Genomic DNA, 27,934 nt, shown 5'->3' on the forward strand with positions numbered 1-27,934 from the left:
ACCAGTAATCAGTTATGAATATGAATCAACAAGTAACTGACACAAAATACCAGTAATCAGTTATGAATATGAATCAACAAGTAACTGACACAAAATACCAGAAATCAGTTATGAATATGAATCAACAAGTAACTGCAACAAAATACCAGAAATCAGTTATGAATATGAATCAACGAGTAACTGAAACAAAATACCAGTAATCAGTTATGAATATGAATCAACGAGTAACTGAAACAAAATACCAGTAATCAGTTATGAATATGAATCAACAAGTAACTGACACAAAATACCAATAATCAGTTATGAATATGAATCAACAAGAAAGTGACACAAAATACCAGTAATCAGTTATGAATATGAATCAACAAGTAACTGAAACAAAATACCAGTAATCAGTTATGAATACGAATCAACAAGTAAATGAAACAAAATATCAATGATCAGTTACAAACACAAACAAAGCTAATACAGAATGAAATAATCAGTTATAAATATATATGAAACAGTAACTGACACAAAATATCAAAAATCCGAGAGGAAATAAAACTCTAGAAATATAGTCGAGCTTATAATTGGTTTTTTGGACTTTTTCGTTAAATTTGTCATTAGGTGGTTCTGTGATACTTCCATTACTTTGTCCTCTTACTAACCATTTGGTGTTAGAGTAATGATTTGTAACCTGCAAAGAAAATATTACAAATATAATGAAACATTTCAGGGATAAGTACATCATAAAGAATTTCTAGTGTTAGGTGAAACACGTAAAGATCTTTCATTTTTTTAACATATTATTTCACGTAACATATTCAGGTATAGATACATTAAGTGAGAAAGCACTGCTATCACTGAATAATTCCTTATTATATGTTCAAGATAATGTATTTAAGAATGATTCAGTATTTTCGTCACATATTATTTGCTGGAACAAAATATACCGTGAGATATTTATTTTCGAATGTAAATTTTCTCCTTTTATCCAGTCACTTGATTAATTCAGTAACATCGTATAAAACATATTGTGATATCACTAATCATAAGAGATCGTACTAACAAACATTTGTAAACTTATCGGTCATTCATTCTATAGTCACAGTATTAACAAACCTTGGAAAGTTAGAAGTGGTGAATCTTGGGTTTCTATTTCTAAACATTAGGTATTAGTTTTTTTTAGTGAAGAGGACTGGTGTTTCCTGCTTTTTGAACATTTATTAAACGAAAAGCAAGAATGAAGTTGCGAATTATTTGTTCCTTGTTAATACAAATTATTTCTATGGTTAAATAATAAAGAGGGAACTTCACATTCGTACATATTTGTACATATTTGAAATAAATTTACCTTTACTTTGTGCACATTAGGTCTTGAGGGTGAAATCTTGTGTCCCATAAAAGTAATGAGTACAGCGTATTCAAGTAGAGTAGTAAATACGAAGCCAATACAAGACATCATCCAGATATTCAAAGCAGTAACGTAGGAGACGGAAGGCATGTTACTTTGATATTGTTGGGTTACGAGAGCGAGAAGTGACGTCACACTCAAAGTCACTCTTGCAGGATAGGCCTCAGCTGGGATCCAGAAGGTTAGGAAAGACGTGATTACGATAAGAATGCTGGGAATGAATTTGTTGATGAGAAAATATCCAAAACGTCTAGTAAGTCTGAAACGTCCAGCCAAACAAGAGAAAGTTCCTGAAAGCATAGTAAGAATAAAACAGTGGCAAAAACACAGATTAGTTGTAGCAAAGAATAAAAACAGAATAAACAATAGCTATAGTAGTGGCGAAAATATGAGGATAACAAAAACCTGTATATACAGAATAAAACGTAGAGAGAGATAACAGACAGTAGTAGTCAGAAAGCACAATCTGAAGAACAAATACACTAGTAGTGGTGAAAATCAGTGAAATAAAACAAGTAAAGTACTGTGAGAACGACAAACAATAGGAAACACAAAGAGCAGTGAAAACAGTGTAAAATGGCTTCTATGATTGGGCAAATTCGTCTCGACTATTTGGTAAAAATATTAAATACCATTCCACTTAATGATAATGAAAGTGTTATATTTTTCTCATTACAAGCTTTTTAAGTTTGCTAAAGTAGTGTTCACTAACTGTAATCCCAATACGGATGGTATGGGTACTAGAACTTTAATTAAAATAAAGTACAGAACAAAGTTTCGATGTTCTCATCTTCAGGTTAACAAAGAGATTTGTTGTAACCTTTATAAGCTGTCTTGAGAATAAATTTTACTTCGAGTGGGTTTCTCGTCATCACGAACTGTTCACTGATTGGTTTAAGTTCGCAGTAGATGATAGTACAACAGTTACGCACTTGCTAGATTTTCCTTCACATATAGCACTTTATCTCTAGAAATTTATTACAACAAAAATTCAGTATGAAAAAACATGAAATATTGTCTAATTAGCGGATATTGATAGACTAACTGACTATAAAATCTCGCTACATCAATAACACAAAATTCACTGCAATAGACTCCCAAATCCATAGTTTGTACCACAACTGAAAGCATTTCAAAAACTTTCCAAAAGGTTCCAGTCACTAGGCAATGCTCGTGATGTCCTAAACAAACAACAATAATATTGGTTAAATTTCAAAGCATAGCTTGTGAAACTGACTCCTCCCTGGATTATGAAGTCCTTTAATGAATCTAGCTACCTTGGTATTTCATACATAAAGCTTAAATTTCCACGAATAACAATAAAGCAACTCTTGACTTGACAATTAACAATACTAATATTTATAAATCTACATATCACAATTATTAAATTATTAATTAAATGTGTAAAACAAGTTGCAGTTAGAATTTTGACTAACAAAAAATACATTTCTGTACTCATATGCTCTCTTTCTGAATTGTCTTCTCACCAACTCTATTAGGTCGTTTTCTAACCGTCGCTTATGGAAAAAGGATACAATGACCCTTTGACCTTTATAAACACTTTTATTGTCTTATCATGGGAGTTTTCTTTAGATAGGTGTTTGAAAAAATACACTTTTGGCTCTATCCTTGGTAATACTCCAGAAGTTATTTCAACATGTTTACAGCAGGTTGACTTAAGCACTCTTAAACTAAAAAGTTTACCACTCTTCTACTAACGTAACTCCAGAGACGATCATTTTGGATGATCTTTGGTTTGAAATGTTCAACATGACTAATCTTCTTTGCTTTCAAGAGGCTTTCAGCGGATTGAACGAAATAGTTCAAAACTAACTATTTGACCACTATTTTACTAATTTAATTTTGCAAGCGATCGTGTTGAAGAATCTTTGGTTTAGAATGCTCATTTGTTTTTGGTAATATTTCTTGTGAACTTTAGCTAGGTCATTTTTATTATCTAGTCAATCAATTGTTATTGTCACTGGAATTTCAACCTTTGAAGTTGTGATTTTTGTTTCATGTACAGGCACTTTCTATCATGGACTGTGATACTATCTAAAACAAGTTTAATTTTTATGTCAGTGTTCCTGAAAGAAATCATTCCTAATATACAACATTTCTCAAGGTCAGTTACTCATACATCATGTTGTTTAGATCAGCCTTCCACAGTAGAGTGACTTCCAGCTTTTGTATAATCTTTATGACCACTTCGTTACTTTATCCTAAGAAGATATTTCCCACCTTTCATAACCAGCTCAGATCGAACGAGGGTAGCTCTATTAATCAACAAGGTTTCCCATCAATGAACTCGCAGACATGAGGACTACTTCTTTAATAAATAATGCACTCCTTACCCAAATGGGACAGATGTATTATTCTTATTTTGAAGATATCAATGCTTGGCTTATTATGAATAGTTTATTCATCACAGTCTCAAAGGTGATGTTTATGTTTTCCATAGTTATAACAGTTTCCTGTTCGCTAAACCGATAATAGTAGTTTTTACTTCTTAATACTTTGGGTTCTTCTTCTAAAACTTAACCAGACAGAGTCTAATTATCTTGTAATTCATGAATGATATCTTTAGTTGTATATTTCCAACTTTACTTTATTATTTTAAAGTGAAGAGACTGCCGTAATAATATTAATATTCTTTAATTTAGTCCAATTTCCATATCCTCCAATATTAATATTATCTAATTTAGTCCAATTTCCATATCCTCCAATATTAATATTCTTTAATTTAGTCCAATTTCCATATCCTCCTTAACTATAGCGTCTATAAATTGATCACACGATAATGAATGTATCATCGATTTTTAGGAATACAGATAAAATAGTTGTGAAAATATTTCCATATTTTTGGCACTTACAGCTTCCACTTATCTATAACTTTGAAATATTTCTGGTGTGCCACTCTGATTCTATTGTGGCTGTCAGTCGGTAGATCGTTTCATGTCATTACATTACATTTTTTTAAATGTGCAGTAAGATGGAAAGCTTGCTGTTCCATAAACTTTAGAAATAATTTTGCACCTTGTATGGTTGGATTGGTTTTTCTCCCGTAGTCTAATGTTTTTGATTAGACGATATTGTTTAATTGGTTTGCATACTTCATATCCAGGTAGTAATGTAGCTTGAGCAATCTAGTGAAGTGAATAACAGCAGCAGTGACGTAAGTACACTAGAAAGGTTCTCTCATCCATGTGCTATAGTTATATGAGGTTAAAAGTTTTGAACAGACTCAGAGACAAGCATGACTGGTTTGACTGTTGAAACAATAAATATAATGTACAAATTAATAATTTATAGTTTAAAACACAGTCAAAGAACAATACAAAGTAAAAGCGACTGTTTTCTATATGAGCATAAAATAGGCCAGAGAGCTAAAATGAAACAATCTTTAATAGCTTTCTCTCAGTATGAATCTCTAGTCCCTGTGTGAAAAGGAAAGAAAGACTAAAACTCGAAGCTGAAATAAAACCCACAATGTTAAAAAAATCTGTAATAAATTAAAACTAAGGCTAAGCAATAATTAAAGCTTCAAGTCGTAAAATCTAAAATCAGATATGTTGAAAATATCTATACATTTTAATTATAGGAGAGAGCCTGGCTTTTTTTTTATAAAAATACAACAATACCAGGTTGTTCATGGCCAACGTAACATTCACGTGACTCTTGTACACTTTCACTCTAGCAAAGCAGTGCAAAAGCCCAGGACCAATACCCAAGTTGCTGGCAGAAAACACAGCCGTCTATCTGTGAATCACAAATGAAGTGATTTTCATAATCTCCACAAGAAAACACGTTTAATGACCAATGTAAATGATTCTGGCCGTGTATACAGCTGTAGTAAGGAAACATGGAGTTGCTTACTTTACGATGTTTCATGTTCGAACTCAATTAAAATTAAAATAAATTAAAAAACTATTTGCATGTTATTTAATTGGATATGAACATACGACACCATACTGTGTCACATTTTCTCTATCCGTAATCGTGTTAAAAAAAATGGTTTTGAAATAACTCATCCTCACCTCAGTGAAACACTTGCCCAACAATACAATAGAGTTGAACAGCAAAAACAGTTCTACAACGGAATAGTAGAATAGGTAGTGATGATACATTAAACACCTCAAAAGAAAAAAGTCTGTTTTTTTAAATATCAAATACACCATTTAGAAGAGGGTATCTAACACTATCACTGCTTGCATACTTTTAGAAAGTACCAAGGATAATAGTAAAATACACAAAAAACCGTTAATAAATACATAACAGACATACACATGAAGCACTAAAAATAAGCAATTTAAAAATAGAAAATAACCTTTTGCTTGAAATATGCACATTACAATAGATAAAATAAAAAACGAAAAACCTTTCATGTACACATTTAAAGTAACTTAAAATACACAGAAAACAGAACACTTTTCATTGGCATAAAACTCAAGTAAAAACCGTAAATTGACCGAAACACAAAGTTTTTGATCTATGTACATATGTATATATATATATATATATATAACTGTGCATATTAACATCACATGAATACAGAAATGTTCTTCACACAAATACACATGTAGAAAACTAATTAACTAAAAATTAACTACATGAGTAAGTCATTATAACATACGTACATATACAAATTAGGTAGCAATGCTTGAGTGGGCTTACTCAGAGAAGCCCTGACAATGAATTTTCCAACTCAGCCATGGTGGTAAATAACCTCTCTGGCTCTTACAAGAGTTTTACGAGTTCTTACTCTCTGCATATCTTACTGGTGTTGGCATACCTGTTCCTCCAGCTGCGTTTGTGGCTTTACATTTTTCAAGAGATGACCCTTCTTGCAGTTATATGATGACCAGGATTCTGCCCACATGGCTGCCTGCTCTTGTGAATGGCACAATATACTTAAGCATGAGTCATTCTACCTTTAATTGGAGGCCTGTTAGAGAGCTTTAACTATTCAATCCACACAGAAAACTACGATAAACAAAACAAAAAGACATTAAAATAAATGAAAGGAAACAGATCCAGCCATTGAGGTTGATACCCCTATTAAGAACATTAATAGGGTTATCAACATTAAACATTATCCTTAATGTTTAAACTTTCACTGTCTTCACCATTGTGTAGTAACTGTGGTGGTCATTAAAATGGCTTTTTAAACGGTGGTGGTAAATTAATGATCGCATCTATTGATGTTTCATTACATAGATTGAAGATCTGAGAAAGTCCTGCATCGAAGATGTAGGTACTTGCACTAGAGATGCGAATGCATTGGGTGACAGCGATTCTTCTTGATAAAACATTCTTCAATGAGGAACTTATAGGTTTTGCCTTGAAGCTTCGACTTCATATTAGTTGATTTAAACCTAGAGTTGTTGGGCTGACTATTAATACACTCGCTTATATTCGCCAAGATAAATTCTGAGGTGGTGTTATGACCTGCTGAACTACGATGGCTAGCAATTTTGGGAGTTTTAGAGCCCTGAAACCTAGCCTATTGGCAGTCCCAAACAGAACCTGTGTTTCTGATGCATTACCACTGCTAAATAATGCATCTTTACCAATAGACTCTGTTATTCGGAAGGTAGGATCAGCCTCTGAAATGGTTGGAAAGGTATGCTACTCTGTAACGTCGTAAAAATGTTTAACTATAAAACTTTCATCATGATTACTTTGTATAGTTTATTAGAATTTGAAGTGAAATGAAGACAGTAACAACTCACAACTGGCTAGGTAACAATAAGTGTTTCAAAAATGTTTAAAAATTTTATTTTGAATATTATAATGCAAGATTGAAAGGTAGAGTCAAAGAAACTCCGGATGGCCAAAAAATTCGATCTAAAAACTGAGTTAAAGCTGGTTATAGAAATACTCTGCCTTAAAACACCTCTAGAGAGCTGAGAGCAAAAAACGAAAACCTTGTTGGTCAATCAATGCTGCATCTACAGACTTATGTACACTTACATGTATCCTACGTATAGAACATGATTAGAGTGGCCAGCGGAAAGATTTGCCAATACAAGCATCCTCTAGTCTCATGCTTGATTTAAACTATAGCTGCTCTCTCAAAAGTTATGAAATCCTGGAATCCTTTCATGTTCCCTCCAATACTGACTGGTTGTTACACAAAACATAGTCTTGCTAGGAAAGAAATAGGAAGGGTGCGAGACTGCAGAGAGATATCTACCCACACTAGTGCCCAAAATATGTCAAACACCACATGGATATTAATCGAATTTTTCCAACCATAGAAATTCATTAACACAAAATATCTCGTGTCCTGCATGGAATTTTTAAGATAAAGGTTTTGTAGAAAAAGTAACTGTAAATCTAAACCACATGACCGTCCCTTCTTCCCCTGATCTTACACATAGTCTTTACTTTCAGGAATAATGACTGCACTTTGTGGTGAAATAATATTTAAGAAAATGTTCAGAAGCCCTTCTATTTGAAATATTTCCATCGGAATGACTGACGATATTAAAACAATCAAATAAAACATGAGATACAACAAGATAGTGTTTTATGTGCTACATGTAACACTTTATGAATTTTACCAATCCTCTGATATTTAAATTCAAAGTAAGTGTAATGTTTCAGGCCAACATATGCAAAACAACAAATCAATTGCTGTTTTTTTCTGCAAACACAGTTGAGCCTAGCCAGTAATCTTACCTCTTTTAATAAAATTCATTGACAGCTAAATATTTCAATGTCAAAAACTGCAACACTCTAGATCTTGCATTAACGAAAACTACAGGTCTGATGTATCTTCCTAACTCCAGGTGTTAACATTCACATGATAGTTTAGTGTCCTACTCTTTGTAGTTTCAATCAATATAATGGCCAGCAGGTCTGGATTAGCATCTCAACTAATCACTACGGCTGTGACGTTGCTCTTCTTTATTCAAATCATCAAATATTTTTAAGATAGTGGTTTAGATCTTCCTTGGACATACCATTAAACATCAGAGAAAATAACTGCCACATATCAAGCACAGTTACCCGTGATTTTGATATAAGCCTCTTCCTAGCAAGTTCATGTTCCACAATGGACTGAATATTTCTGTAGTTAGAGGAGCAGAGAAGTAGGATGCTGTCAGGAGCCCTATACTCAGATGATTGTTAACTCCTTACCCCAGGTTAAAGAAAGAAATACCATAGGGGTAGGTCACCTATTAATCCTGCACGATTCCAGATCATTCTGTAATTTTTGGCTTCCTTGGAAGTGTGCTTAACATTACAGTCAGGCTCTTTACTGCTTCAGAGATGACCATCCTGACACATAACTGCCCATTGTCTCAACTATTGGCAAAACAGCTTCTGTTGGTAAATATGATGAACAACAGCATCTCTTTCTTAGCTTAGCGATATGCCTCCAATCATGAAAAGACTCAATACTGCTCCACACTCGACTTTCTTTACCCATGAGTGCCTGGTGCGAAACAGCTTTTGCCCACTCTGCCAACAATGTTTTGTCCCCCTTTCTTGAGTAGTATGAATCAAAGTGAGGTTCTGCTGTTTTGACTAGCGAGTGCCTAATAGACTTTCAGAGAACACCCAAGTTGGTATTGAACTCACCAGGCCATGAATCAACACAACATTCTTCAGTTGACTGAGTTTCTCATATGTTGAAGTTCAATTTCAAGGAAAGAAATTTGTTTGGCCATTCAAGGTACCTCAAATATGTTCAGATATTCTTCCTGAGTATAAAACAGCAGGATGATAACCATCAGGGACCTTTGGATCATCTTCAAGTTGCTATTATTCGAGAGATAATTCTCCCAAACTCGACCACATTTACTGTGGACAACACCTCTTCATGTTTGATTCTTCCTTTAGATTATTCATCCTTCCCCTTGTGAAAAACCAAATCTACAGTTCGGAAGTCTCGACATAATCACTATAAAATGGGAAAAGTACACACATTCTTTCAGGTAGAAGAAATCTCTGTAATGACAGTATTTACTTTGTATGATTTTAAATTACATGGTCTTCCTTTAGAGGACATGTGTAGGGTCAGTTAAACTTGCTCTCGATTAAATTAATTCTTTCTTATGTCTTATTCTCATTATCCAACATTTAGATATTTTTCTCTTTCTTCTAACTGTTCTCAGTTGTTTGTAGGCATATTATACTAAACATCTGGTTTTGATATCCGTGATCACAGATAACTATACCATATCTTTATGCTTAACAGCAATCAGTCCAATCCAAGTCTTTCAATTTTCTTTTCTTTTACTCGTAGTCCAATTTTAATAACCTTCTTCTTGGCCTTTTTTTTGTTTTTTCATTGTTTCCAGAAAGTTTTGATCTTGCTTCGGTCTTCATTTAATTTATTTCCACCAAATAATCCCACTCCTAACACGAATGTTTTTTAGAATTCAAAGTTCGCATAAAAACAACAGACGTTTATTCCTCTGACTTTAACAAGTTGGTTAAACTACTGCTCACTAATGTGCCTTATAGCAATTTTATTTACTTTATAACTTCTTTAGGCGTTAAGCCTGGCATGGCCTAGTGATTAGAGCACTCAGCTCCTAATATGCGAATCACTGAACATGTTCACCCTTTCAGTTGTGATGACCAATTCCACTGTTTATTATTAAACGAAGTACACCATAAGTTGCCGTAGGGGCATTATAATTTGACAGTCAATCCCACTATTCGTTGGTAAAAGAGTAGCCCAAAAGTTGGCGTGGGTGGTGATGATTAGCTGCCTTCCCTCTAGTATTACACTGCTAAGTTACAGACGGCTAACTCAGATAGCCCTCGTGTAGCTTTGCGCGAAATTCAAAAACAAAACAAGTATTGAGCCACGTGATGTGAAAACTACTAAAAACAAACAATGATGGTTAGGATACTAATAATCTGAGGATGGAGTTGAGTAACTGCCTTCCTATTCTAATTAAGGGTACAGATAGCCTTTCTGTAGGTTTGGTTAAGATACTAATAATCTGAGGATGGTGTTGAGTAACTGCCTTCCTATTCTAATTAAGGGTACAGATAGCCTTTCTGTAGGTTTGGTTAGGATACTAATAATCTGAGGATGGTGTTGAGTAACTGCCTTCCTATTCTAATTAATGGTGCAGATAGCCTTTCTGTAGGTTTGGTTAGGATACTAATAATCTGAGGATGGTGTTGAGTAACGGCCTTCCTATTCTAATTAAGGGTACAGATAGCCTTTCTGTAGGTTTGGTTAGGATACTAATAATCTGAGAATGGTGTTGAGTAACTTCCTATTCTAATTAAGGGTACAGATAGCCTTTCTGTAGGTTTGGTTAGGATACTAATAATCTGAGAATGGTGTTGAGTAACTTCCTATTCTAATTAAGGGTACAGATAGCCTTTCTGTAGGTTTGCGCGAGATTCAAAACAAACCAAATCAAATTAAAAACACATCACAACTTACTTTCACTTTAGTCCATACCGAGTTACACTGAACAAATTCAAAACAAAACGTAAGTTTACAAACACAGACTGCAATAGTAGCTAGAAAAACCCAGTAAAAACATCAAACGATAGTAATAGCAGAAAGTGAGCTACACTAACAGCAGTAATATCAGAGTTAAAACAGATAAAAACCACAATGTGTAACAGAAGGACAAAGTAGCACCAGTGGAACAAAAATTGTGGGAAAAACAAATAGTAATATTAGTAGTGAGAGGGAAAAACGTCTGATGCAGTTAGTATTGGTTATTGCTTTTATAAGACTGTACCATTTTGGTACGTAGTTTAAAATCAAGATTATGAAGATATATCTTCATATATTTTTAATAACAAAACTTCTTTAATACTGCAAGCGTATGTCAAATTATATTCTGCTTCACCTGGTTATCTTCTGCTAATTCTAAATTTATTTTGCTATCCTTTAACTATTCCAGATTTATTTTGTTGTCGTCTATTCATTCTTAAATATTTCACGATCTTTTTCAATTCGAATTTTACTTTGATGCCTTCTTCTAATTCTAAACATATAATATAAACTACTAATGATTTAAAACTATATCATGAGCGACACCACAACAAATTGTGTTACACCTTTTCATATAATAGGCCCTGCATGGCAAGGTGGTTAAGGTGGTCGACACTTACTCTGATGGTTGAGGGTTCGAATATCTGTCACACCAAACATGCTCACTTTTTCAGCCGTGGGGACGTTATAATGTGACGGTCAATCCACCATTTGTTGGTAAAAGAGTAGCCCAAGAGTTGGCGGTGGGTGGTGAAGACTAACTGCCTTCCCTCTAGTCTTACACTGCTAAATTACGGACAGCTAGCACAGATAACCTTCGCGTAGCTTTGCGCGAATTTCAAAAACAAAAACAAAACAAAGCTAGCGAAGATTGCTCTCGTTTAACTTTACGCGAAATTTAAAAATAAACATTCTATCTACAAAGTAATTTACTTTAGAAGTCTTATATTAATTTTTATGATGTCACATTCCACCGACAGGACTACTTTGTTCTCGAATTTTGTTATTAATATAATATTAATATAATCATTTCCATATCTCTTTGTATCTAAATCCTCAAGGCTAAATGTGGCCAAAAGATTAAAGACCAGGCTTTAAATTAAGGATTCATGGTTCATGTTCCGTTGCCGCAAAAAATGACTTTAAAGTCATAAGTTAGCTATTCAGTCACACAAAATAAACTGTGGGTACTGTTTACTCTCCTCTACGTTGTCACTTCCAAGGACAACTTGTATTTGTGCAGGTTTTATCAAAAAGTTTGAAAAAAATAAAAAAACTAATTGATAGTCGGAAAAATAAGTCATGTAAGAATTCGAGTGTGCATAATAATGTTTCAAACATTATTCATGTTCCTGAAGGAATTATGTGTATAATGATATTCCAAGATCATTCACGTTCCTGTAATAATTCTAGTGTGTATAGGTATATTCCAAGATCATTCACGTTCCTGTAATAACTCTAGTGTGTATTATGATATTCCAAGATCATTCACGTTCCTGTAATAATTCTAGTGTGTATTATAATATTCCAAGATCATTCACGTTCCTGTAATAATTTTAGTGTGTATAGGTATATTCCAAGATCATTCACGTTCCTGTAATAATTCTAGTGTGTATTATGATATTCCAAGATCATTCACGTTCCTGTAATAATTCTAGTGTGTATTATAATATTCCAAGATCATTCACGTTCCTGTAATAATTCTAGTGTGTATAGGTATATTCCAAGATCATTCACGTTCCTGTAATAATTCTACTGTGTATTATGATATTCCAAGATCATTCACGTTCCTGTAATAATTCTAGTGTGTATAATGATATACCAAGATCATTCACGTTCCTGTAATAATTCTAGTGTGTATAGGTATATTACAAGATCATTAATGTTCCTGTAAGAATTTTAGTGTGTATAGGTATATTACAAGATCATTAATGTTCCTGTAAGAATTATAGTGTGTACAATGATATTCCAAGATCATTAATGTTCCTGTAATAATTGTAGTGTGTATAAGTATATTACAAGATCATTAATGTTCCTGTAAAAATTCTAGTGTGTATAATGATATTACAAGATCAATAATGTTCCTGTAAAAATTCTAGTGTGTATAATGATATTACAAGATCAATAATGTTCCTGTAAGAATTCTAGATTGTATAATGATATTACAAGATCAATAATGTTTATGTTAGAATTCTAGTGTGTATATTGATATTACAAGATCAATAATGTTCCTGTAAGAATTCTAGTGTGTATAATGATATTACAAGATCAATAATGTTCCTGTAAGAATTCTAGTTTGTATAATGATATTACAAGATCAATAATGTTTATGTAAGAATTCTAGTGTGTATAATGATATTACAAGATCAATAATGTTCCTGTAAGAATTCTAGTGTGTATAATGATATTACAAGATCAATAATGTTCCTGTAAGAATTCTAGTTTGTATAATGATATTACAAGATCAATAATGTTTATGTAAGAATTCTAGTGTGAATAATGATATTACAATATCAATAATATTCCTGTAAGAATTCTAGTGTGTATAATGATATTACAAGATCAATAATGTTCCTGTAAAAATTCTAGTGTGAATAATGATATTACAAGATCAATAATGTTCCTGTAAGAATTCTAGATTGTATAATGATATTACAAGATCAATAATGTTTATGCAAGAATTCTAGTGTGTATAATGATATTACAATATCAATAATATTCCTGTAAGAATTCTAGTGTGTATAATGATATTACAAGATCAATAATGTACCTGTAAGAATTCTAGTGTGTATAAGTATATTACAAGATCATTAATGTTCCTGTAAAAATTCTAGTATGTATAATGATATTACAAGATCAATAATGTTTATGTAAGAATTCTAGTGTGTATAATGATATTACAAGATCCATAATGTTCCTGTAAGAATTCTAGCGTGTATAATGATATTACAAGATCAATAATGTTCCTGTAAGAATTCTTGTTTGTATAATGATATTACAAGATCAATAATGTTTATGTAAGAATTCTAGTGTGTATAATGATATCACAATATCAATAATATTCCTGTAAGAATTCTAGTGTGTATAATGATATTACAAGATCAATAATGTTCCTGTAAGAATTCTAGTGTGTATAATGATATTACAAGATCAATAATGTTCCTGTAAGAATTCTAGATTGTATAATGATATTACAAGATCAATAATGTTTATGTAAGAATTCTAGTGTGTATAATGATATTACAATATCAATAATATTCTTGTAAGAATTCTAGTGTGTATAATGATATTACAAGATCAATAATGTACCTGTAAGAATTCTAGTGTGTATAATGATATTACAAGATCAATAATGTTCCTGTAAGAATTCTAGTTTGTATAATGATATTACAAGATTATTAATGTTCCTGTAAGAATTCTAGTGTGTATAATGATATTACAAGATCAATAATGTTCCTGTAAGAATTCCAGTGTGTATAATGATATTACAAGATCGATAATGTTCCTATAAGAATTCTAGTGTGTATAATGATATTACAAGATCAATAATGTTCCTGTAAGAATTCTAGTGTGTATTATGATATTCCAAGATCATTCACGTTCCTGTAATAATTCTAGTGTGTATAATGATATTCCAAGATCATTCACGTTCCTGTAATAATTCTAGTGTGTATAGGTATATTACAAGATCATTAATGTTCCTGTAAGAATTTTAGTGTGTATAGGTATTACAAGATCATTAATGTTCCTGTAAGAATTATAGTGTGTACAATGATATTCCAAGATCATTAATGTTCCTGTAATAATTGTAGTGTGTATAAGTATATTACAAGATCATTAATGTTCCTGTAAAAATTCTAGTATGAATAATGATATTACAAGATCAATAATGTTTATGTAAGAATTCTAGTGTGTATATTGATATTACAAGATCAATAATGTTCCTGTAAGAATTATATTGTGTATAATGATATTACAAGATCAATAATGTTCCTGTAAGAATTCTAGTTTGTATAATGATATTACAAGATCAATAATGTTTATGTAAGAATTCTAGTGTGTATAATGATATTACAAGATCAATAATGTTCCTGTAAGAATTCTAGTGTGTATAATGATATTACAAGATCAATAATGTTCCTGTAAGAATTCTAGTTTGTATAATGATATTACAAGATCAATAATGTTTATGTAAGAATTCTAATGTGTATAATGATATTACAATATCAATAATATTCCTGTAAGAATTCTAGTGTGTATAATGATATTACAAGATCAATAATGTTCCTGTAAAAATTCTAGTGTGTATAATGATATTACAAGATCAATAATGTTCCTGTAAGAATTCTAGATTGTATAATGATATTACAAGATCAATAATGTTTATGTAAGAATTCTAGTGTGTATAATGATATTACAATATCAATAATATTCCTGTAAGAATTCTAGTGTGTATAATAATATTACAAGATCAATAATGTATCTGTAAGAATTCTAGTGTGTATAAGTATATTACAAGATCATTAATGTTCCTGTAAAAATTCTAGTATGTATAATGATATTACAAGATCAATAATGTTTATGTAAGAATTCTAGTGTGTATAATGATATTACAAGATCCATAATGTTCCTGTAAGAATTCTAGCGTGTATAATGATATTACAAGATCAATAATGTTCCTGTAAAAATTCTAGTGTGTATAATGATATTACAAGATCAATAATGTTCCTGTAAGAATTCTAGATTGTATAATGATATTACAAGATCAATAATGTTTATGTAAGAATTCTAGTGTGTATAATGATATTACAATATCAATAATATTCCTGTAAGAATTCTAGTGTGTATAATAATATTACAAGATCAATAATGTATCTGTAAGAATTCTAGTGTGTATAAGTATATTACAAGATCATTAATGTTCCTGTAAAAATTCTAGTATGTATAATGATATTACAAGATCAATAATGTTTATGTAAGAATTCTAGTGTGTATAATGATATTACAAGATCAATAATGTTCCTGTAAGAATTCTTGTTTGTATAATGATATTACAAGATCAATAATATTCCTGTAAGAATTCTAGTGTGTATAATGATATTACAAGATCAATAATGTTCCTGTAAGAATTCTAGTGTGTATAATGATATTACAAGATCAATAATGTTCCTGTAAGAATTCTAGATTGTATAATGATATTACAAGATCAATAATGTTTATGTAAGAATTCTAGTGTGTATAATGATATTACAATATCAATAATATTCCTGTAAGAATTTTAGTGTGTATAATGATATTACAAGATCATTAATGTTCCTGTGAGAATTCTAGTGTGTACAATGATATTCCAAGATCATTAATGTTCCTGTAATAATTGTAGTGTGTACAATGATATTACAAGATCAATAATGTTCCTCTAAGAATTCTAGTGTGTATAGTGATATTACAAGGTCATTTATGTTCCTGTAAGAATTCTAGTGTGTATAATGATATTACAAGATCAATAATGTTCCTGTAATAATTCTAGTGTGTATAGGTATATTACAAGATTATTAATGTTCCTGTAATAATTGTAGTGTGTATAAGTATATTACAAGATCATTAATGTTCCTGTAAAAATTCTACTATGTATAATGATATTACAAGATCAATAATGTTTATGTAAGAATTCTAGTGTGTATAATGATATTACAAGATCAATAATGTTCCTGTAAGAATTCTAGTGTGTATAATGATATGACAAGATCATTAATGTTCCTGTAATAACTCTAGTGTGTATAGTGATATTACAAGATTATTAATGTTCCTGTAAGAATTCTAGTGTGTATAATGATATGACAAGATCATTAATGTTGCTGTAATAACTCTAGTGTGTATAGTGATATTACAAGATTATTAATGTTCCTGTAAGAATTCTAGTGTGTATAATGATGTTACAAGGTCATTAATGTTCCTGTAAGAATTCTAGCGTGTATAGTGAAATTACAAGGTCATTAATGTTCCTGTAAGAATTATAGTGTGTATAATGAGATTACAAGATCAATAATGTTCCTGTAAGAATTCTATTGTGTATAATGATGTTACAAGGTCATTAATGTTCCTGTAAGAATTATAGTGTGTATAGTGATATTACAAGGTCATTAATGTTCCTGTAAGAATTCTAGTGTGTATAATGATATAACAAGATTATTAATGTTCCTGTAATAACTCTAGTGTGTATAATGATATTACAAGATTACTAATGTTCCTGTAATAATTCTAGTGTGTATAATGATATTACAAGATTATTAATGTTCCTGTAATAATTCTAGTGTGTATAATGATATTACAAGATTATTAATGTTCCTGTAAGAATTCTAGTGTATATAATGATATTACAAGATTATTAATGTTCCTGTAAGAATTCTAGTGTGTATAATGATATTACAAGATTATTAATGTTCCTGTAATAATTCTAGTGTGTAAATGATATTACAAGATTATTAATGTTTCTGTAAGAATTCTAGTGTGTATAATGATATTACAAGATTATTAATGTTCCTGTAATAATTCTAGTGTGTATAATGATATTACAATATTATTAATGTTCCTGTAAGAATTCTAGTGTGTATAATGATATTACAAGATTATTAATGTTCCTGTAATAATTTTAGTGTGTATAATGATATTACAAGATCATTAATGTTCCTGTAATAATTCCTGTGTGTATAATGATATTACAAGATTATTAATGTTCCTGTAATAATTGTAGTGTGTATAATGATATTACAAGATTATTAATGTTCCTGTAAGAATTCTAGTGTGTATAATGATATTACAAGATTATTAAGGTTCCTGTAATAATTCTAGTGTGTATAATGATATTACAAGATTATTAATGTTCCTGTAAGAATTCTAGTGTGTATAATGATATTACAAGATTATTAATGTTCCTGTAAGAATTCTAGTGTATATAATGATATTACAAGATTATTAATGTTCCTGTAAGAATTCTAGTGTGTATAATGATATTACAAGATTATTAATGTTCCTGTAATAATTCTAGTGAGTAAATGATATTACAAGATTATTAATGTTTCTGTAAGAATTCTAGTGTGTATAATGATATTACAAGATTATTAATGTTCCTGTAATAATTCTAGTGTGTACAATGATATTACAATATTATTAATGTTCCTGTAAGAATTCTAGTGTGTATAATGATATTACAAGATTATTAATGTTCCTGTAATAATTTTAGTGTGTATAATGATATTACAAGATCATTAATGTTCCTGTAATAATTCCTGTGTGTATAATGATATTACAAGATTATTAATGTTCCTGTAATAATTGTAGTGTGCATAATGATATTACAAGATTATTAATGTTCCTGTAAGAATTCTAGTGTGTATAATGATATTACAAGATTATTAATGTTCCTGTAATAATTCTAGTGTGTATAATGATATTACAAGATTATTAATGTTCCTGTAATAATTTTCGTGTGTTTCATGATATTACAAGATTATTAATGTTTCTGTAAGAATTCTAGTGTGTATAATGATATTACAAGATTATTAATGTTCCTGTGATAATTCTAGTGTGTATAATGATATTACAAGATTATTAATGTTCCTGTAATAATTCTAGTGTGTATAATGATATTACAAGATTATTAATGTTCCTGTAAGAATTCTAGTGTGTATAATGATATTACAAGATTATTAATGTTCCTGTAATAATTCTAGTGTGTATAATGATATTACAAGATTATTAATGTTCCTGTAAGAATTTTCGTGTGTTTCATGATATTACAAAATTATTAATGTTCCTGTAAGAATTCTAGTGTGTATAATGATATTACAAGATTATTAATGTTCCTGTAATAATTTTCGTGTGTTTCATGATATTACAAAATTATTAATGTTTCTGTAAGAATTCTAGTGTGTATAATGATATTACAAGATTATTAATGTTCCTGTGATAATTCTAGTGTGTATAATGATATTACAAGATTATTAATGTTCCTGTAATAATTCTAGTGTGTATAATGATATTACAAGATTATTAATGTTCCTGTAATAATTCTAGTGTGTATAATGATATTACAAGATTATTAATGTTCCTGTAATAATTCTAGTGTGTATAATGATATTACAAGATTATTAATGTTCCTGTAAGAATTCTAGTGTGTATAATGATATTACAAGATTATTAATGTTCCTGTAATAATTCTAGTGTGTATAATGATATTACAAGATTATTAATGTTCCTGTAAGAATTTTCGTGTGTTTCATGATATTACAAGATTTTTAATGTTCCTGTAAGAATTCTAGTGTGTATAATGATATTACAAGATTATTAATGTTCCTGTAATAATTTTCGTGTGTTTCATGATATTACAAGATTATTAATGTTTCTGTAAGAATTCTAGTGTGTATAGTGATATTACAAGATTATTAATGTACCTGTATGAATTCTAGTTTGTATAATAATATTCTAAAGATCATTCGTGTTCCCCAAAAACTCCTAATGTGGATAATGATATTTCAACACACCCAACAGTAAACATCTCTTTAAGGAAGTGTTTAGGAAAGAGAAACGTCACTAAATTACATATCTTTCTTACCTATGCTGTTTTTCTTGGTACAGTTGGTGAATGTAAATCACATATCTTTCTTACCTATGCTGTATTTCTTGGTACAGTTGGTGAATGTGTGGCCCGTAAAGTCAAACTGCTGATGTAGTAATTTGCCAGTTATTTGAAATTCTTTCCACAGCAGCACTACACTGTCATTTGTATACTGGACTGTTTCATGAATAAAAATACAAAAATATCAATAAATATGCGCGTGTATATATATATATGCATATATTAGTGTTGTAATGGTTTATATTGTTGGCTGAGTTCTTTCAGCTAATTCGGTGAGAAAAGTACGAAGTTCAGTCTGGGTAACAGTAATTCCGTAACTCCCTCTAACAAACGACAGGATTAAATCATACAGTGACTACTCCTTAACTGATTAAATCATACAGTGACTACTCCTTAACTGATTAAATCACACAGGGGTTACTTCTTAACTGGTTAAATCATACAGGGGTTACTTCTTAACTGATTAAATCACACAGGGGTTACTTCTTAACTGGTTAAATCATACAGGGGTTACTTCTTAACTGATTAAATCATACAGAGGTTACACCTTAACTGATTAAATCATACAGGGGTTATTTCTTAACTGATTAAATCATGCAGGGGATATTTCTTAACTGATTAAATCATACAGGGGTTACTTATTAACTGATTAAATCATACAGGGGTTACTTCTTAACTGATTATATCATACAGGGGTTACTCCTTAACTGATTAAGTCATACAGGGGTTACTCCTTAACTGGTTAAATCATACAGTGACTACTTCTTAACTGATTAAATCATACAGTGACTACTCCTTAACTGGTTAAATCATACAGGGGTTACTCCTTAACTGATTAAATCATACAGGGGTTACTCCTTAACTGATTAAATCATACAGTGGCTACCCCTTAACTGCTTAAATCATACAGGGGTTACTCCTTAACTGATTAAATCACACAGTGACTACTCCTTAACTGATTAATTCATACAGTGACTACTCCTTAACCGACTCAGAAATCTGTTAACACTCTAGCCTAACTTGCTTTTCATATATGACATAAATTGTTCCTAAATTCTAGAGAAAATTCCAGACTTTAGAAACATGCTAGGTTAAACTTCCCTTTAAGTAAGCAACATTTCAAATTTCCAGAAACGTCTGAATTAAAACTGCATATATAGTTCTTTATTTGAAAAACTGTATGTTAAACATTACATCGACTGAGTACTTACGACTCATGACTTCGATACCACACTCTTGTACATCGTGAGGGTAGGATCCCAAATTCATCTCACAGCCCAAAGTGAGAGACATTCTGGAAAATGAAAGCAAATCTGGAGAACGATAAATGCATTCGTTATATATAGATTATATTTTATTATAGTGGTAGTTTAACAAGATGTTGTTATATTACGTTAAACTGGGTTTAATATTGTATTCTAGAGTACCTTTATGTATTATTTTGTTTTATTTTATTTGAGCACAAATGTTTGAATATATTTATTGTTTCAAGAATGTTGTATCTTTATTATTTTGGGAGTGTTGCATTATCTTCATTTTTAAATTGTTTTAATTAAAACTAGCGGATAGGAGTGAAGAAAGTGAACTCGGGCAATACACTGGATAAAATATCCAACAATGTCACAATACAGTACAGTAACAATACAGTTATCATTGTTGGATATGTCATATGTCATAGTAGCGATAAAATGGCATAAAATAAAATTACCCAAAAACCATATTTGCATTCGTAGATCAAGACGACACATCAAAGAAGTTACATTTATCTGTTATTATTTATGACTCACCTTGCAGCAAAGAAAATTTTGCTGTTGTTATAAAGTACCATATAAGAATAAGGGTTAATAATAGTGTGAACGTTTCCTTTTATGGAGTTCTTGAAATATGTGTCTGGCGTCCAGAGATCATTCCGCCATCTGTTGTCAAGAATAACTTTGTGGTCAGGGTAGTTACTGGTAGCGGTGGAGTTCAGTCGATGATCCTTCCAAAACTGATGATAAAATATGTCTGCTTCGTAGACCTGTAAAATATCTCGTGTCATGAGCTACTTTAAGATAAGTATTTTTAAACAACCGTTCTGCAAGTTAGAGAAATATATTTGGTGGGTGATTTTATTTTTTACTATCAACTCTGAATAAAGAATAGGACTACTTGGAATATCTGGAATCTGAATATTTACGAGGATGGCCTATTCACACTGGTTATGAGCCTGGCATGGCCTAGCGCGTTAAGGCGTGCGCTTCGTAATCTGAGGGTCGCGGGTTCGCGCCCGAGTCGCGCCAAACATGCTCGCCCTCCCAGCCGTGGGGGCGTTATAATGTGACGGTCAATCCCACTTTTTCGTTGGTAAAAAAGTAGCCCAAGAGTTGGCGGTGGGTGGTGATGACTAGCTGCCTTCCCTCTAGTCTTACACTACTAAAGTAGGGACGGCTAGCACAGATAGCCCTCGAGTAGCTTTGTGCGAAATTCCAAAACAAACACACTGGTTTTCTTGCTAAGAGGGAATAAAATCTCACCCAGAATGTCACACAAAAAGTGACTTCCCACGTTGCGCAGCACGAAACCTGGCTGTCCACTGTTTTATAACCGTTTGTATCGTACCTTCAACGAAGTATGCCACGTAGATGACCGGGAAAGGTTGAAAAAAGCTTATATGCATGTATAATGTGGCTACGTGAATGAAAACTTCCACTATTTTGGGAGGAAAGATCACACTTCTGGCCAGTCCTTGAAATTATGCATATTTGTGGCCGAACATAAATGAGAAGTTAATTCTTTTAAAAGTAACGTTTTTTGGGAAGATAACAAATCAAGTCTTTTCCCAGAGTGTATTCACTTTTGTTCTTATTGAATAACCAAAAATGTGATATTTCTCTCTAACTTATCAGATATTCCAAATCCGCTTTAATAGACTCGTAGAATGTGTGTTAATAAGCTATTTACATGTTCTGGTAAGTTTTAAAAAATAAACACCAATGAACGTTAAATATGAATAGAAATTTCGAATATACGAAGTTTGTTAAACTCTCACCAGTGAATGCAAGGTCACCATTAAAAAACAAACTAATTACTATAACGATGTATATACTTCTTACAAAACAAGTGACAATAAGAGTGAAAGTAATGTATTTAATTTTCAGCTAAAACAACTCACATCCTACAAAGTAAATTTAATATTACAAACTAATATAAAAAGTACCATAACCAAGACCGTTATCAGCAGAGTGCAATGGTAAGAAAACACATAACGAACGAAAAAATACAAAAAAAATGATGTTCAGTTCTATATCTAGCATGTTGAAAAAAGAGATATCATTGTCCAGAGGAAACTTCTTTCTTTTAAATAATTGTTACTACAGTCTTAAGGAAACCGGGCGTTACTACATTCTACCAAAACGTACTCTTTTCGCGTTCCTTCTCTAAACCTACTTACTACAGTTTCCATAGTGTTCCTACACTCTATTAAAAACTGTCCCGTCTAAACCGTACTTACTATAGTTTCCAGAGTGTTCCTACACTCTATTAAAAACTGTCCCGTCTAAACCGTACTTACTATAGTTTCCAGAGTGTTCCTACACTCTATTAAAAACTGTCCCGTCTAAACCGTACTTACTATAGTTTCCAGAGTGTTCCTACACTCTATTAAAAACTGTCCCGGCATGACCAGGTAATTAGGGTACTCAACTCGCAACTTAAGGTCCCAGGCTCGAATCCTCATCTCACTAAACACACTTGTTCTTTAAGCCGTAAGGGCGTTATAATGTGACAGTAAACCTCACTGTTCGTTGGTAAAATAGTAGCCCAAGAACTGGAAATGGATAGTGATGACTAGTTGCTTTCCCTCTAGCCTTACACTGCCAAATTTGGGACAGATGGGCCTCGTGAAACTTTGTGCCAAATTCTAAACAAACTATTAAAAACTACTCTCGCTTCACATTTAAAGAGTTGCTGCTACAAACTCAATAAAAATAGACATTGCCATATTCTACCTATTCTTCTAGTCTTTATAAGTCCTTTAAAAGAGTAATTTCTATAATTTCCAGTAAACTCGATTTACTACAAAAACCTTCTATTACTTTACTCTCCTTTTAAAGAGGTGTTAATTCAATCTCCTAGAGCTTAAACTATTAGTCTCTGATATAGAATTATCACTACGGTCACTAACACTAAATTTGTCTAAAAAATTAATCTAATAAGCACACGCTAATTTAAAGTTAACTTACGGCTAATACAGACCTGCTTTGTTACTGTCCATTTACTTAAATATTACACAAACTACAGTATTATAAAATATTACTACAAACGTGATTTGATTAGCCTTGATTTTTTCTCTACTTCTGCCGTAGATTTCAGTATTTTATTTTCATTAGGTAATATCAACTCATCAATAGTTCTTATTAGTTAATACCAACTCAACAATAGTTCTCATTAGTTAATGCCAACTCAATCATAGTTTTCATCAGTTTACGTCAACTCTATCATAGTTCTCATTAGTTAATACCAACTCAACAATAGTTCTCATTAGTTAATACCAACTCAACAATAGTTTTCATTAATTAATACCAATTCAATCATATTTGTTATTAATTAATGCCAGCTCAAAATAACAAGAAAAAAGGATTGGTTGGTTTGAATTTCGCACAATGTTACATGAGGGATATCTGCGCTAGCCGTCCCTAATTTAGCAGTGAACTACTAGCGGGGAGGCAGCTAGTCATCACCACCCAACGCCAACTCTTGGGCTAATCATTTTATCAACAATTAGTAGGATGGATTTTCACGTTATAACGCCTCCAGGGCTGAAAGGGCGAATATGTTTGGTGGACGGGGATTCGAACCCTCAGATTTATCTCGTTCTGAAAGCACTCACCTCCTTTCCAGGTGATCATCGTTTATTTAGCTACAAGAGACTAGGGAAAAGTTAGCTTGTTGATTCCATCCAGCGCCATCTTTTGGTTTTCTCTTTTATCAAACTAAAATGTAGGACTGATATCACATTATAACGTCCACCACGCGGCTGAAAGGGCAAGAATTTTATACCTTTACTCGCGAAAAAATACTTTTCATCAATTATAGATCCACTTGTTGTCAGTTAATGTTATTTATGTGCTGTCTTGTTTTTCTTGTACTTAAGCTTTCTGAAGGAACACCACAATTCGTGAAAAAGCTATCTTCAAGGAGTAATGATAACATTGTTTACACTAGAATAAAATTATTTTTTAATTACTACTAGTTACTAATAATACTTACACAAGCGGACACTTCATATAAAACTTTGCCACCTCAGTGAAATTGTTTGGCATTATTGCTTTGGTGTTTGAGTTATTATGTGATAAAAACGCAGCAGAAGGAATAAGAACAAGAGATTCAAACTCTTCTCTATGATACTTACAACTTGTGATTTGATCATAACATAGATTTTACTATTGGGGAGATATTTAAAATACCATTTTGATAAACAATCCAAGCTATCCTTGATGACGAGAAACACACTCGGAATAAAAATGTATCTCAGAACGGCTGATATGGGTATTAACACTTTTATTAATAAGGAGAGAACAACGTTTCGACCTTCCTAGGTTATCTTCAGATACAATCTAATCTATCCCTACATCGGCAGTGCTATCACCTGCCTAACATGTACTTAAGTATGTGACATTGTGTTTACTTCTTACTGCTTTTCTTCAACAAAAGAAACACGTTGTGTACCTCTCACCAAAACACTATCGAACATATTTATTTATTATTAACAACTAACGGAGAGCGCTGTATTTAACTAACACACGTTTAGTTATAAATGAAGTTAGAGATCTAGCAAGGAACGTTTGAGGAACTCTGTACACCAGATGTTTCATTGTCTCAGTATTCTGTCTCAGTATTCTCCAAGTTCTGGGCGAAGTATTTAAACTCTGGATTCCGTACTTGAAAAGCCATATTCGAATTCATGCGATATCACAGACTAATCTCCGCTATTTAATTTTTGGGTGGCATACAGTTAATTTCTTAGTATGGATTGTGGGCACTGTCGACGGGGTGCTTTCTTTGTGTTCTTAAGTTCGAGATTATGGACGGTTTTAAATAGCCAAACATAGAGACTCTACAAGTTCTGCTTTGTTCCTATACACAACGAACCTTCGTTCTCCATGTTTTTTCTTTTCATATAAAACATATTTTTCCCGTTCAAACAGGAAGTTCTAAATTTATCACTCATAGAAATAAAAGAAAAATGGCTTAAATTTTAATAGCAGAGTCCTGGTTGTTCTGAAAGCTGTGCTTCACTATACTGAGCGTATACAATAAGCTTTTACAGAACAACTAACATGTTTCTATGGCAATACCACTGAAGCTATTAAAAGATAATTATGTATAGAAGCAGAAATAATGATTTTGGGAAGGTCGCTTACACTTTTCTTGCTGTTATCCGCTTCGAAAATATGTTGAACCTGAAAACTGCACAGCATGAAAAAATAAATTACCGTTCCACACACGTAAATCACATTCTATAATCCAACAGTATGTACTAACATACAGAACACGAGTTTCGTCACGTTTCGGTTCACGTACGACCAAACTGTGACAAGTAACGTCCATTATAATTATAACAGCAGCAAGTTATAAATATATAAATACATCTCAACCTTTTTGTATTAATACTATTAAATCTTTCAGAAAACCCCAGAAAAATTTGTATATCCCTAACGAAACTGCTAGCAGCATTTATGATTATACTAAACCTTCCGACATTGTTTAACAACATATTCAAATCATGATTAAACTAAACTTTTCAACAATATTTAACAATATAATTAAATAATGATCAAAGTAAACCTTCAAACAATGTTTAACAACATATTCCAATAATGAATAAACTAAACCTTCAAACATTGCTTAACAGTATATTCACATAATGATTAAACTAAACCTTTCAACAATGTTTAACAACATATTCCAATAATCAATAAACTAAACCTTCAAACAATGCTTAACAGTATATTCAAATAATGATTAAACTAAACTTTCCAACAATGTTTAACAACATATTCCAATAATGAATAAACTAAACCTTCAAACAATGCTTAACAGTATATTCAAATAATGATTAAACTAAACCTTCCAACAATGTTGAAGAATATATTTAAATAATGATTAAACTAAATCTTCGAACAATGTTGAAGAATATATTTAAATAATGATTAAACTAAATCTTCTAACAATGTTTAAGAATATATTCAAATAATGATTACCTCTTTCTTTCTTTGTGAACCTGACGATGGCCGAAGAAAGTCGAAATGTTGTTCGCTCCTCTACATAAAAATATTTTCTCAACCCATATCAGTCATTTTTACATATATAAAACAGGTTTACAACTGACTGTTGCCGGACGCATGTCATACGAACGAGGGTGTAAATGGGTACAAGATTGTAGGGAGTGTTGCAGTCAGATGTTAGGTTGTTAATTAATATAGTGATAAAGGTATTCCTTTATATTAGTTACATTTTGGTTTGATACACTATATGTGCAAACACTAAAAGCTGGGATATTCTGTTAGCCTGTACATGTGCAAACACTAGAAGCTTGAACATCCTGTTATCCAGTGTGTGTGTACAAACATTAGCAGTTCATAATATCCTGTTATTGCATGTGTCCATCACAAAACGCTGGTGAAAACTTATTTCTCTCTATATAAATGTATATAATAATATAGTCCACTGTATGTTCATGTAACTATTTATCTATATAAGTATAATAGTAATGTTTATTGTCTACTCATATAACTACTTCGCAGGGTGTGGAAGCATATTTACCCAAATATTACAAAGGCTTATCAGGTATATGCGTGAATACATACAGATTTTCAGTATTGCATTTTGCGGTTTTATGCGTATTTATGCGTTTTTCATCACTACATTGGCCTTGTTGATGAATCTTCAGCAAGTTTGGTTTGGAAATTCATTGGGTCCATGTGGAGATACAAACATATTTGTGGTTTCACATTTTGTATTTTGCAGTTTTATGGTCTTTTTTGTTACAATTACGTATAATGAAAGCAAATTTTCATATTCTATGATGACCTTCCATTAATCACGAACTTTCATAACTTCTGCCCAGGAGACGGGTACTCCAACTAATTATTTAATGTGTTTGTAGAAAAAGTAAAAACTGGAGTATTTACCAATGTGTCATTCAAATGTGTTTAAACTCAGATTAATAAACCAAGTAATAGTCAATGTTGTTATTATTAAAACAATTACATTACTTATATAATGATAAATACGAATGTTATTCCTCAAATTGATAGCCTGTACGAAATTCTTGAATAAATTCCGGAATTATAAGCAAAAAGAAAATATTTACCTGCATTTCTTCGTCTACTGACAAAATATTGAGAACTGCAATTCTGATATGAACTTCAACAGG

General features: G+C 31.5%; 1 protein-coding gene across 2 annotated transcripts; it reads right to left on the reverse strand.

Annotated features, from left to right (window-relative positions):
- LOC143243837 (glycine receptor subunit alpha-1-like) lies at positions 1–27,934 on the reverse strand. 2 transcript variants are annotated; one of them, XM_076487575.1, is made up of 6 exons: positions 27,872–27,934; positions 21,303–21,535; positions 20,727–20,809; positions 19,546–19,671; positions 1,337–1,686; positions 1–679 (listed from the first exon to the last, which is right to left on the reverse strand). In XM_076487575.1, exons 1-6 carry the CDS (start codon positions 27,875–27,877, stop codon positions 482–484), a joined length of 996 nt encoding a protein of 331 aa, XP_076343690.1. In that variant the 5' UTR covers positions 27,878–27,934; the 3' UTR covers positions 1–481. The 2 variants fall into 2 exon arrangements, with proteins under 2 accessions (XP_076343690.1, XP_076343772.1); XM_076487657.1 differs by lacking the exon at positions 27,872–27,934 and adding an exon at positions 26,760–27,069.

The sequence above is a fragment of the Tachypleus tridentatus genome, chromosome 1 (genome assembly GCF_004210375.1).
Source record: "Tachypleus tridentatus isolate NWPU-2018 chromosome 1, ASM421037v1, whole genome shotgun sequence".
NCBI lineage: Eukaryota > Metazoa > Arthropoda > Merostomata > Xiphosura > Limulidae > Tachypleus > Tachypleus tridentatus.

Excerpts from the sequence above, each read along its gene's own strand:
- LOC143243837 (XM_076487575.1), bottom strand. Across the intron at positions 19,672-20,726 it reads TGGTATCGAAGTCATGAGTC|TCCAGTATACAAATGACAGT; the intron begins GTAAGTACTCAG and ends TTCATGAAACAG. Across the intron at positions 1,687-19,545 it reads TACCAAGAAATACAGCATAG|GAACTTTCTCTTGTTTGGCT; the intron begins GTAAGAAAGATA and ends CTATGCTTTCAG.